Source organism: Tachyglossus aculeatus, chromosome X4 (assembly GCF_015852505.1).
Source record: "Tachyglossus aculeatus isolate mTacAcu1 chromosome X4, mTacAcu1.pri, whole genome shotgun sequence".
Taxonomy (NCBI): Eukaryota; Metazoa; Chordata; class Mammalia; order Monotremata; family Tachyglossidae; genus Tachyglossus; species Tachyglossus aculeatus.
Genome location: NC_052098.1, coordinates 18,536,688 through 18,551,019, shown reverse-complemented (window position 1 = coordinate 18,551,019; position 14,332 = coordinate 18,536,688). Strand labels below are relative to the sequence as shown.

Below are 14,332 nucleotides of genomic sequence, written 5' to 3'. Positions count from 1 at the left end.
TATTTATTTATTTATTTTACTTGTACTTATCTATTCTATTCATTTTATTTTGTTAGTATGTTTGGTTTTGTTCTCTGTCTCCCCCTTCTAGACTGTGAGCCCACTGTTGGGTAGGGACTGTCTCTATATGTTGCCAGCTTGTACTTCCCAAGCGCTTAGTACAGTGCTCTACACACAGTAAGTGCTCAATACATACGATTGATTGATTTAAACATTTTCCTGGGAGTCCTTGGGAGAGTATAATATAACAGAGTTGGTAGACGCAGGTGAAGACAGACTGTAAATAAATTACAGCTGTGTACATAAATGCTGTTGGGGCGAATGAAGGGTGCAAATCCAAGTGCAAGGGTGACGGAGGGAAATGAGGACATGGGAAAGATCTCTTGGGAGAGATGTGCTTATAATAAGACTTTGGTGGGGAGAGTGATCATCTCTCGGATATGAGGGAGGAGGGAGTTCCAGGCTGTAGGGGAGACGTGTACAAGGGATTGGCAGCGAGATAGACAAGATCCAGGTACAGTGAGTTGGTTGGCATTAGAAGAGAAGCAGCGTGGCTCAGTGGAAAGAGGCCGGGCTTTGGAGTCAGAGGTCATGGGTTCAAATCCCGGCTCTGCCGTGTGTCACCTGTGTGACTTTGGGCAAGTCACTTAACTTCTCTGTGCCTCAGTTACCTCATCTGTAAAATGGGGATGAAGACTGTAAGCCCCCCCGGGACAACCTGATCACCTTGTAACCTCCCCAGTGCTTAGAACAGTGCTTTGCACATAGTAAGCGCTTAATAAATTGCCATTAAAAAAAAAACCTTTTGCTGTCTTAATTACTCAATTTTTCAATTTCCATGCACTTGGCTAAATGAGCCTACGATTACAGTCATAGTCATTTTATTCATTTTCTATACCTTTTGGCAGCTCACAACCCCAAAGCCTCATCAATTAGTACCATTTTCTAGGAGAGTCACAGTGAGGACTCATTCTCCCTAATTGGAGCTGGAATTGGGCATCATCTCGGATCTGGCTACGGTTTTGGTAGTTAGAAGGTAAAAGGCAAAAAGCCTGCTTTGTTCGAAGGGGAGCCGGAGTGTCTTTCTCGGCAACCAATTGGTCAATTTACTGAGCACTTACTCTGGGCAGAGCCCTGTTCTAAAAGCTTGGGAGAGCACAGTGGAGTTAGCAGACACTAACCCTGTCCTCGAGAAGCATCCAATCTAGAAAGACACCAAAATCAAGTACAAGCTGGGGGAAGCAACAGAATACGTACAGGAGTGTGGTGGGAGGAGTGGGAAAGTGCTGCAGCAGAGGGAAAGATAGGGCCTGGAGCTGAGAGATGAGTCAGGAAAGCTTCCTGGAAGAGATGTGATTTTAGTACGGCTATGAAGATGGGGAAAGTATTGGTCTGCCAAATATGAATGGGTGGAAGTTCCAGGCCTTGTGATGCAAAGACAGGATCTGTGTCCCATGGGATTACCTTGTAACTACCCCAGTGCTTAATACGGTGCTTGGTACATAGTAAGTAAACAAGCAATCAATTAACAGTATTTATTTACCATGCGCACCGAACTAAGCTCTTGGGAGAGTACAATACGAGATCCCTGTCCTCAAGGAGCTGGGGGTGTAAGGGGGACTTTCCAAATAGCACAATTATTATTATTACCTGTTGATTGTTGGGCAGCGCCCTCCTTCCCTATTCACCCTTAAACACTACATGCAGTGAATACCTGGGATTTGACAATTCAACAATTTAAGGCTAGATGTGAGATTTCTCCTTCTTCCAGAAAGGAGGGCCGTCAGGGGAACGCTGTTCAAGACTGACAGATCCCCAGGTAAGGGGATTCGGATACCCCTCTCCCACAGTGTCCCATGGACGCCGTTGCCCGGGGAAAGGTAAGAGAGCTTCTTCAAAGAGGAACACTTGCAACACCTGAGCAACTTTCTCCATTCAGTTTGTAGGGAGGGAAGAAGCTTTAGCAATCTGGAAAATAAATAAGCAAATAATAATTACAACAAAATTAACTCTCCTAACGGGCATAAACTTAATACACGTGTTCAGGAGTAAATGTAAGGATGTGATGACTGACAAGTCCTGTATATCCTGTTTCTTAAGATAGAATTAACAAAATTTACCTGTGTGCGAAAATGTTTGTGAGTGTCTTTGTGTTTTGTTTTTTTCCTAAAGCAAATGCACTTTGTAGGTATTCCTAGGTGTAATTTACCTTTCTCCATCAGTGAAAGCAGAGCTCCTGAATACAGAAAGAGTCATTTTCTTTCCCCCTCCTCTATTTATATTTATTTGTGGTATAGCAAAGCAGTGTTTTCATGTTTGCCTCCTTGTCTCATTCTTACAAAGCTTCTGCTCAAAAAGAGCCACTCTGGTGTGTCCTCAGTAATTCAATCCTCGTTTTGAACCTGAGATTTTTTTTTTTTTACTTAACTCCCTCCATCCTCGTTCTCATTTCCCGATTCACCTCACCATCGTAGCAGCAGATTGGGGATCCTGCTGTCATCCTTTATGTGTCCCACCCGGTGTAGCTTTGTTGTGGCGACCAGAGCTATAGTGCTAGGAGACTGATTTTGTTTGTGACCCTGTCTTGTCATTTGATTTGGACTGACAGGCTTGTCGTAGCCTGCAAATGATGCTGACGAGACTGCTCAAGGAGTCGAATGTGGCGTTGGTGCGGAGCCCGAGTGTCATAGCTGTAGAGAGAACTGGACGGTCCTTCATCTCTCTAGCCCTTTAGTTTGGTCCGGGCACTAATACCACGCTACTATGATACCCCGACAGTCTCCCAAAGAATGCGCTCTTCTCGATTCAGTTTCCTACTCTTTTGTCTATCATTGCCATGTCGATCAGCCTAGGTAACTGAATTCCGTGACACCATCAAGCTCCGTGTGGCCAATATAGATGTTTGACTGTGTGCCTGGTTCCCTCGTGCCGGCAGATATAGTTCTTTGCTGCTTGGGTGTGGGCGAGTGTCTCCGGGGCACAGTTACCCACAAAAGTAATTCATCAATGACTGTCCCTAGGACTTTAGATGATGCTCCAAGTCTGTGGAGTTACAGCAGTGGAAGTGTATTGAGACCTCATCCGGATCTGCCGTCGATGGAGATGAACTGAACAGAGCCAGGCCCACTAAATACCCTTAGGATGTGGAAGACTGTATTTTTACCAGGAATCTGCACAGGTTGTCATCCAATCCAATCCATCACGTCAAGCATTTTACAGTGTAACAGCAAAAGGCCAGATGAAAATGCAACTTTTATGAACAACGAGCTTTTAATCATCTGGAAAAGATAAAGCTTTCTCCCAGATCTCAGTTCCCCAGGGCCGTGCTAACTTTCCGTCTGAGCAGACGCTCCGGTAGGGCCCCGTTGTTGGCCGAGAGAGGGAGGGTGATCAGTAAGGAAAGACAAGTGACCGGGCCAGGAGAGTAGCTTTTCCCACTGAGGACAACGTGCCGACTTAATGTTGGACGGGCACACGATCCCGACTCCTCTCGGAACCTATAGAAAATGTCAATGAAAATCCCAAGTCTTATCGAGTCCGCTTCCCATTTAACGGGTCCCTTTAACCCGGGGAAGTCAAACCGGCGGGGAGATAACTGGGGGCTGGTGGCGGGTAGGGATCGTCTCTATCGCCGGACTGACCTCTCCCGGGCGCTTAGCACAGTGCTCTGCACACCGTAAGCGCTCGAGCAGTACGGTGGACTGGATGGATGGATGGACGGATGCATGCACATGCACGCACGCAAAGCCCGGAGTTCTGGAGCAGCAGCGAAAAGCGCACGCGATTGCTCGGACGGTTGCAAGTGCCCTGGGGAAGTGGGAGGGGGCGGGACCGGGTGACTGAGGAGGGGAGCGGGAGGGTTATAAAAAGGGCTGAGGGGCGAGGAGGCCGGGAGAGTTGAGGGGCTTGGGGAAGGAGCGAGAGGGAGTGCAGAAGCAGGGGCGGCTCTATCGACATGCAGTACCCGGTGTTTTCGCAGCTGCTGTGGGTCTGGTTGCTGTCCAGCCACTTCCCGGGGGAGGGCCGATCACAACAGCCCGAGAGGATGAAACTCTGCGGCCGCGAGTTCATCCGAACCGTCATCTACACCTGCGGCAGCTCCCGCTGGCGGAGGCTGTCGCTGGACCAGCAGATGGACCGCCAGGCCCAGCCGGCTGGTGAGTGGCTCCACCCCCGCTCCGTCTGGCTCCGGAGCTGTAGTGGGGCTTCGTGCCTCCGCGTACTCCCGCCTCGCAGGGGTGCCGTGGGGACGAAAATGACTTCCGAAGTGGGAAAGCGCTCCATCGGAAGCATGCTCTGCATACCGTTAGCGCTCAATAAACCCCGTCGAACTGTTAGATTGTTGGGTGGGACTCTCCCAAGCGCTCAGGACGGTGCTCCGCACCCACTTAGACCTCAGTTAATACCACTGAACTGTTACATTGTTGTGTGGTACTCTCCCAAGCGCTTAGGACGGTGCTCCGTACCCAGTTAGAGCACAATAAATACCACTGAGCTCTTAGATTGTTGGGTGGGACTCTCCCAGGCGCTCAGGACGGTGCTCCGTACCCAGTTAGAGCTCAATAAATACCACTGAGCTCTTAGATTGTTGGGTGGGACTCTCCCAGGCGCTCAGGACGGTGCTCCGCACCCAGTTAGAGCTCAATAAGTACCGCTGAACTATTACATTGTTGTGTGGTACTCTCCCAAGCGCGTAGGTCGGTGTTCCGCACAAAGTAAACGCTCAATAAATACCACTGAGCTCTTAGATTGTTGGGTGGTAATAATAATAATGGTATTTGTTAATCGCTTACTATGTGCAAAGCACTGGGGGATACAAGGTGATGAGATTGTCCCACGTGGGGCTCAGTTTTAATCCCCATTTTACAGATGGGGTAACTGAGGCACAGAGAAGTTAAGTGGCTTGCCCAAGGTCACACAGCTGACAAGTGACGGAGCCAAGATTCGAACGCATGACCTCTGACTCCCAAGCCCGGGCTCTTTCCACTGAGCCACGCTGCTTCTCGCCAAGCACTTAGGTCGGTGCTCCACACACAGTAAGCGCTCAATAAATACCACTGATGGATTGATTGACTGAAATCGAGTGCCTTTTTCTCCCCTAAAAGGCGGGGTGCTGTCATTCTTTTTTGGTACCTTTTATGCTTCCCATTTAAGGCCTATTACCAAGGTAAGCAAAACTCGCAGGGACATGCTTATCCCTGTTAAGAAGCAGCAAGTTCTGAAGCAGCAATTAAAAGTGCAAAAAAATTGATTGGACGGTACAAATTGGAAAGTCTCAAGACGAACGTTCATCCTTGCTATTTTCCATGTCCATCTTCACTGCTAGAGTCATCCGGGAGTGCAGATTCAGAGTAATAATAGTTGACATCAAAGGGGCAGAGGCTTTTAACTTATTTTTCCATCTCCATCTTTAGCCATACAAGTATAACTGTGAGCTGTAAAATGGAATTAACCACTCAGGATTTATCCAGTTAGATAAAGAGAAGAATTATGTACATAAATTAGACATACCCAAACATGAAGCCCCCTGTGACTTTCATCTTATTTGACTGCAACTGTTTTGGGGCCACTAGCTATTGTTTTTATGACTATATATATTTGACTATATAGTTTTTATTATTTTTATTTTTATATACCTGTCTACACGTTTTGCTTTGTTGTCTGTCTCCCCTTTCTAGACTGTGAGCCCGTGGTTGGGTAGGGACTGTCTCTATATGTTGCCGACTTGTACTTCCCAAGCACTTAGTACAGTGCTCTGCACACAGTAAGCACCCAGTAAATACGATTGAATGAATGAATGAATGAATGAATGAATGGTGGGGTGGAAGTAGGCAGGAGATTCAGAAGGTATCCAAAGACTGGAAGATGAAAGACACCAGAAACTGTGGATATGTTAGCTAAACAATATCCAGATAGGACATTTCCAACACCTAGAGAAGGATAAGATGCTTAGAAGTAACCAGTAACCCTGCTGTTGGCCCCAGGGAAAGAGTGCGGCTGTGTTTTAATCAAGTAAGATGAAAATCACAGCCAGAAACTAGGACTAGAATCAGTTTCTCCGCCCAGGTTGTTGGTATCCCGTACTCAAACAGGACTTCTCAGAGGAGAAACCAGGCCATCCAGAAGTGTGCCACTGTACTCGTTCCATTAGCTTCCGTGCAGCTGAATCCTGCCTTTCTGCCTCCCTGCATGCATTCAGTTATTCTGTGATCCAAGGCTCAATTCCTGGCATTCTAATGCATGTGATTCCACTGACACCATGCACATGTGCACAGCTGCGTTGTGGAATTTGTTATGCACTTACTATGTTCCAAGCATCATACTAAGCACTGGGGTATAGGCAGCTCTTTGTGGACAGGGAACTCTGTTGCATTTTACTCTCCCAAGTGCTTAGTGCAGTGCTCTGCCTACAGTAAGTGCTCAGTAAATGCCATTGATTGATTGATTAAAGAAGAGCTGAAGTGGCAGTAGAAGGGGAAATAGGCTGTGGAGATGAGAGATTCATTTTACCAACTCTGTTGTATTGCTCTCTCCCAAGCACTAGTAACTGTGCTCTGCGCACAGTAAGTGTCCAAGAAAATACCGTTGATTGATCCAATATAAGTGAGTCAGATGTAATCCCTGTCCCACATGAGACTCACATGTAAAAGGGGATGGTATTTGTTAGGCGCTTACTATGTGCCAAGCACTGTTCTAAGCACTGGGGTAGATAAGAAGGTAATCAGGTTGTCCCACACTGGACTCACAGTCTTACTCCCCATTGTACAGAAGAGGTAACTGAGGCACAGAGAAGTGAAGTGATCGGCCCAAAGTCACACAGCTGATAAGTAGTGAAGCCAGGATCAGAACCTATGACCTTTGACTCCCAAACCCGTGCTCTTTCCAGTAAGCTGTGCTCTTGCTTCCCGTTTTTCAAAAGAGGAAATCCCCATTTACAGATGAGGAAATCGAGGCACAGAGAACTAAGTGACTTGCCAGAGGTCACACAGTAGGCGAGTGGCAGAGCCTGGATTATCACCCAGGCCTCCTGACTCTCAGGCCTGTGGTCTTTCCATTAAGCTGTGCTGCTTCCCTATGATTCCTTGAGACTGCTTTCCCCCCACCCTAAAACACAGTGTCTGTCTAACTGCCCCCAAGTTTTCCATGTTATGCAAATGGTTTTCCTGCACTTTTATCGGTCCCCTTTTTTGTCAACAGAATCTGTCCAATCGTTCATTAGCAAAGATGTGGAACCGGACAAGCTGAAGTCAGCATTAAATCCTGGCGTGGAAGAGTTACAGGGCATCTTCACCCAGAAGAAACTGAAGGATTTATTTGATCTGGACAGTGACCATGAGTCTCTACCCATGTCGGAGAATTTAAAAACGTACATCGATCAACTCAAGGAATATTCTGAGACGAGTCAAGGTGAAGGGGAAGCCACAAATCCTTTAGAGCCAAGCAACTTTAGCTGGGTGAAACATCCCCGAAAAAAGAGAGACTTCAGCTTGGCGTCTTATTGTTGTACTTATACCTGTACCAAAGCTGATATTGCCAAAGCATGCTGAGCTGTGAGAATGTCAACTTCGTTGATGTCCCAATCAGTACTATGTATTGGTAGAAAGTGAAATATTGTTTTGATGACTGTAGTTTTCAGTTAACCTGGAAGAATCTAATAGTCCTTTCTTTATTGTTAACTATGAATGAATCTCATACCTTTTTTCCTGAAAGAGCAATCTTCAGGGATTTTTTTTTTCTAGTGGAAAAGTAACAAGATTTGCAAGTCTGTTCCTAATTTTAAATTTTCATTTCTAGGGTATTTCTCATTATTTTAACCTTGTGATTCTGTAGGGAAATGGATGAAATCATTAAAGCATACACAATATTGTAGAAATAACCTGAAGGGTGTGGTTTTTTTGTTGGGGGGAGGGGGGGGGTCTCGGGGTGGGGTGGGTAGGCCTTGAGTTCCAGTCAGAATCCTGGAATACTTTATACTAAAGCAAAAATGAACTTGTTTTTAAAGTTAGAGTAACAAACAGTCGATTAAAGGAATTTCTGGAGCAAAAAAATCTGAGCCCAGTTGCTATTACCGTTTACTAGAACTACAGAAGTGAACAGGGAATGTATTTACCAACTCTGTTACACTGTACTCTCTCAAGTGCCTAGTGCTGTGCTCTGCATGCAGTAAGTGCTCAATAAATACCACTGATTGAGAAGCGAATTTTCAGGGAATGTGATTGTTCCAGTCAGATTGTAATATGTACTTTCAAAGAAAATCTTCTAAGGGTCTACTTAGAAGGATGAGCAGGGGGTTTTTTGTGACGTTAACTGTCCTCTCCCCTGTAAATCTATCATCATCATCATCATCATCAATCGTATTTATTGAGCGCTTACTGTGTGCAGAGCACTGTACTAAGCACTTAGGAAGTACAAATTGGCAACATATAGAGACAGTCCCTACCCAACAGTGGGCTCACAGTCTAAAAGGGGGAGACAAAACCAAACATACTAACAAAATAAAATAAATAGAATAGATATGTACAAGTAAAATAAATAGAGTAATAAATATGTACAAACATATATACATATATACAGGTGCTGTGGGGAAGGGAAGGAGGTAAGATGGGGGGATGGAGAGGGGGACAAGGGGGAGAGGAAGGAAGGGGCTCAGTCTGGGAAGGCCTCCTGGAGGAGGTGAGCTCTCAGTAGGGCCCTGAAGGGAAGAAGAGAGCTAGCTTGGCGGATGGGCAGAGGGAGGGCATTCCAGGCCCGGGGAATGACGTGGGCCGGGGGTCGATGGCGGGACAGGCGAGAACGAGGCACGGTGTGGAGATTACCTCACAGAGACCTCCACTCTCTCCACCCCATCCATCTTTCTGAGTGCCTCACGCCCCACCTCACCTCCCTTTCCTCTCTACCCAACCTTGATGATCAGGGTACTGCTCTCAGCTCTACCCTCTCTACTCAGCTCGACTCCCTCGCTCCCCTTTCCCTTCGCCACTCTCATACCACTAACCCACAGCCCTGGATCACTGCCACTGTCTGCTTCCTTCGCTCTTATGCTCAAGCTGCTGAACGCTGCTGGTGAAAGTCTAAACACCATGCCAACCTCGTTCACTTCAAGTTTATCCTTTCCTGCCTTAACTCTGCCCTCTCATCTGCCAGACAAAACTATTTCTCCTCCCTTATTGACACCCATGCCTATCATCCCCGTCAGCTCTTCTGTACGTTTAACTCCCTTCTCAGGCCCCTTCCTCCTTCCCTCACCCCCAACGATTTGGCCTCCTACTTCATTAATAAAATTAAATCCATCAGGTCTGAGCTCCCCAAAGTTACTTCTCCCCCTTCTCCAACCCCCCGGCTCTCAACCCTCTCCGCTACTCTCCCATCCTTCCCAGCAGTATCCTCAGATGAGATCTCCTCCCTCCTCTCAAGTGCTACTCTGGCCACCTGTGCTTCTGACCCCATTCCCTCTCATCTTATAAAATCTCTCGCTCCATCCCTCCTCCCCTCCTTAACTTCCATCTTCAACTGCTCACTCTCCACTGGTTCCTTCCCCTCTGCCTTCAAACATGCCCACGTCCCCCCCATCCTAAAAAAACCCTCTCTTGACCTCACCTCCCCTTCTAGTTATCGCCCTATCTCCCTCCTATCATTCCTTTCCAAACTCCTTGAATGCATCGTCTACACATGCTGCCTCGAATTCCTCAGCACCAACTCTCTCCTCGACCCCCTCCAGTCTGGCTTCCATCCCCTACATTCCACGGAAACTGCCCTCTCAAAGGTCACCAATGACCTCCTGCTTGCCAAATCCAACGACCCCTATATCCTAATCTTCCTCGACCTCTCAGCTGCCTTCGACACTGTGGACCACCCCCTTCTCCTCAACACCCTATCCAACCTTGGCTTCACAGACTCCGTCCACTCCTGGTTCTCCTCATCTCTCCAGCCATTCATTCTCAGTCTCTTTTGTGGGCTCTTCCTCCCCCTCCCATCCCCTTACTGTAGGGGTTCCTCAAGGGTCAGTTCTTGGTCCCCTTCTGTTCTCTATCTACACTCACTCCCTTGGTGAACTCATTCACTCCCACTATCATCTCTACGCTGATGACACCCAAATCTACATTGCCCCTGCTCTCTCTCCCTCCCTTCAGGCTCGTGTCTCCTCCTTCCTTCAAAACATCTCCATCTGGATGTCTGCCCGCCATCTAAAACTCGATATGTCCAAGACTGAACTCCTTATCTTCCCTCCCAAACCCTGCTCTCTCCCTGACTTTCCCATCACTGTTGACGGCACTACCATCCTTCCCATCTCACAAGCCCGCAACCTTGGTGTTATCCTCGACTCCGCTCTCTCATTCACCCCTCACATCCAATCCGTCACCAAAACCTGCGGGTCTCACCTCCGCAACATCGCCAAGATCTGCCCTTTCCTCTCCATCCAAACTGCTACCCTGCTCGTTCAATCTCTCATCCAATCCCGACTGGATTACTGCATCAGCCTCCTCTCTGATCTCCCATCCTCCTGTCTCTCCCCACTTCAGTCTACACTTCACACTGCTGCCCGGATCATCTTTGTGCAGAAACGCTCTGGGCATGTTACTTCCCTCCTCAAAAATCTCCAGTGGCTACCAGACAACCTACGCAACAGGCAAAAACTCCTCACTCTCAGCTTCAAGGCTCTCCATCACCTCGCCCCCTCCTACCTCACCTCCCTTCTTTCCTTCCACAGCCCAGCCTGCACCTTCCGCTCCTCTGCCGCTAATCTCCTCACTGTACCTCGTTCTCGCCTGTCCCGCGGTCAACCCCCGGCCCACGTCCTCCCCCTGGCCCAGAATGCCCTCCCTCCGCACAGCCGCCAAGCTAGCTCTCTTCCTTCCTTCAAAGCCCTACTGAGAGTTCACCACCTCCAGGAGGCCTTCCCAGACTGAGCCCCCTCCTTCGTCTCCCCCTCCTCCCCATCCCCCTCCCCCCAACCTTACCTCCTTCCCCTCCCCACAGCACCTGTATATATGTATATATGTTTGTACCTATTTATTACTCTATTTATTTTACTTGTACATATTTATTCTATTTATTTTATTTTGTTAATATGTTTTGTTTTGTTGTCTGTTTCCCCCCTTCTAGACTGTGAGCCCGCTGTTGGGTAGGGACCGTCTCCATATGTTGCCAACTTGTACATCCCAAGCGTTTAGTACAGTGCTCTGCACACAGTAAGCGCTCAATAAATACAATTGAATGAATGAATGAATGTCGTGATTGCGTCTGCAACAGGTATTCAGCTCAGCAATTTGAAAAAGTAAACAAACAGAATCTGAATACACACTGCCTTCTACTCTGTAACCACCATCACTGGCAGTCCTTTGTTTGGCACCACGGGAAGGGGATTGGAAACCGGAATCTTTGTTCACAGTTCATGACACTTCACCTGAAACCACAAGGTTAGACTCTTGGGCACAGAGCAGTGGCATCTCTGGGGGGCCTATCAGCTGGTAGGAGAAAAGTCTGTCCTCTTATATCTTTCGCCAGTTCACTGTCCCCCTCTATATTATTGGATTGTGAGCCCCTTTAGGGACAGAGACCATATCTAACTCCCACCTCTGTATTCTTTCTCGGCGCTCAGTACAGAGCTCTGCACCCAGTAAGCGTTTATTAAATATTATTACTACTACTACTGTTACTACTAACAGAATGAGAATAGTGTAATAATAATATTATTATTACTACTACTAAGGAGGTCGATGATAGAAGAACAGACAATTAGGAATAGAGTAAAAGAGAGAAAAGGAGGCAGATGTAGATCCAGGTAGACACTTAGGCAAGGATCAATCAATCAATGGTATTGAGTGCTTGCTATGTGCAGAGCACTGTACTAAGTGCTTGTATTTGCAAACATGAATTAGCAGACATGTTCCCTGCCCACAACAAGCCTACAGGCTCACACATCTTTTGTGCGCGCATGTGTGTGCACGCATGCATGCATGTGCACACACACACACACACACACACACACACACTTTCACCAAAGCAGATGTCCTCAGCACAGAGTGATGTAGCATTCATTCATTCACTCATTCAATCGTATCTATTGAGCACTTACTGTGTGCTTGTTGCTTGGGAAAGAACAATGTAAGCTTTTTGTGGGCAGGGAACGTGTCCACCAACTCTGCTACATTGTACTCTCCCCAGCGCTTAGTTCGGTGTTCTGCACACAGTAAGCATTCAATAAATATGATTGGTTGATTGAGTAAAAGCTATGGTTTCAGCTTTCCAAGAGCTTAAGCACTGCCAGGAAAAGTTAAAAAAAAAGCCTGCAGTGCCTGGTTTTGACTGCTTGATGCAATCCTGTAGGTACTGTTGTGTGACCTTGTGCAAGTCACTTAACTTTTCTGGGCCTCAGTTCCCTCATCTATAAAATGGGGACTTGATATCTGTTCTTCCTCCTCCTTGATACTGTGAACTCCATTTTGGAACAAGGACTGCATCTGACCTGATTACCTTGCATCTACTCTTAGCACTTAGTAAAGTGCTAGGAAAATATTAAGCACTTGGCAAATATCATTGTTATTAATTATTATTATTATCTGCTACACTGCACTCCTAGGACATCTATTCTGGTACAGGTGTCTGCCTAAGTGTATACGCATCTTTCTGTCTCTCACCTTATGACTTTCCTCTGTCACCTTCTGCATTTCTGCTCCTCTATCAAGCATCAATCAATCGATCGGTGATATTTATTGAGCACGTTCTGTGTGCAGAGCCAGAGAAGAAACTTAAAGGTCACAAAAAAGGAAGTCATTTGTTGGACAGAGTGATAAGTTTAGCTAGCCTATATATCAATACAGTGAAGAAGCCATCCCTGACTAAGCCCTCAGTTCTCCCACCCGCCCTCCCTACTGCATCACACACGCACTTGCCCGTGTCCCCCTTAAGCACTTGGATACTCACCTCAGTCCCACAGCACTTAAGTACCTATCCTTAAACTCTACTACTCCCCCCATCTGTAATTTATAACATGAGGATTAGGAGTTTTGGAATCAGACTTTGGTTCAAATGTTACATGATCAAAAACATATTCTTCATGCACTCTGAAAAAGTGAATTTTCTAACGAATCGCGGTGTCTTGTGCTTATGAGCAGGGAGGTGCCTGCCCCTTGCAGGCCGGAGAGAAGTGCAAGACTCGATTGCCTGGCTGGATAGCTGGACCCCAACTGATCTACTGGGGCTATTGGAAGGGGCCGATCTGAAGAGCCACAGGGCAGTGGCACTGAATTGCAGGGAGAGTTTTCCAGGGCCTCTTTAGAGACTTCTAGAAACTACCCCTGTACCCAGAAGGGAAAACCCCAAGGGTTTCAGGACACTGGGGACACTACCAGGCATCTGAGCTCGTTTTCAGTGACTTTGGGGGATATTTCAACCAGGAGCAGGGCTGGAGAACTCCCCATCTGTTATATAACTGAGTATTAAATGATAAATCCCTCCCAAAAGAGACTGTGATGGACTAGGAGCTCCCCAACCTTACTCCTGGTTGAAATATCCCTCAAAGTCACCGAAAACAGACTCAGATGCTTGGTGGTGCCCCCCACCCCCACCCCCACTGTGTCCTGAAATCCCTGGGGTTTTCCCTCCCCGAGTCAAGGGAAGTTTCTGAAGAGGCCCTTATAACATCTGCTAAATACTTGCTTTAAAAAAAATTAGAAACACTTTCAGATGATATCCCTAGCACCTGAAAATGTTTCTAAAATTTTTTAAAGCAAATTTCAGCAGACATTATGAGAGAGGGAGAAGGAGAAGGAGGGGGGAGGGAGGGGTTAGGATTAAGAAGTGTTTATTTTAATTTGATAGAAAATGAATATACTCACCTTTTTGGAATTGCCTGTTGTTGAAAAGAGATGAGCCTCCTCTCCCTATATCTAATAGCTTTTTGGTTATTAAAAATAATTTTTTGTTTTCTTTTTGCAGTCTAACCACATTCAGGCATGTGCACTTACCCTCAGATATGAACATAATAATAATAATAATGGCATTTGTTAAGTGCTTACTATGTGCAAAGCACTGTTCTAAGCACTGGGAAGGATACTAGGTGATCAGGTTGTCCCACGTGAGGCTCACAGTCTTCATCCCCATTTTACAGATGAGGTAACTGAGGCCCAGAGAAGTTGTGACTTGCCCAAAGTCACACAGCTGACAAGCGGCGGAGCCGGGATTTGAACCCATGACCTCTGACTCCAAAGCCCGTGCTCTTTCCACTGAGCCACGCACACAAAAATAAGCTCATCTATTTCTAAATGTCCTTTGTGCTGGAAGAAGATATGACAGACAGTGAAATTCACCTTTGGGGGAAATATGGAATCCA

At 46.8% G+C, this 14,332-nt stretch overlaps 1 protein-coding gene across 1 annotated transcript; it reads left to right on the top strand.

The window, feature by feature from the left end:
- Positions 1-3,890: 3,890 nt before the first annotated feature.
- Positions 3,891-7,876, top strand: LOC119947799 (prorelaxin-like). Its single transcript, XM_038769380.1, has 2 exons — positions 3,891-4,157; positions 7,198-7,876. The coding sequence occupies exons 1-2, from the start codon at positions 3,956-3,958 to the stop codon at positions 7,545-7,547; spliced, it is 552 nt and encodes a 183-aa protein (XP_038625308.1). The 5' UTR covers positions 3,891-3,955; the 3' UTR covers positions 7,548-7,876.
- The last annotated feature ends 6,456 nt before the right edge of the window (positions 7,877-14,332 follow it).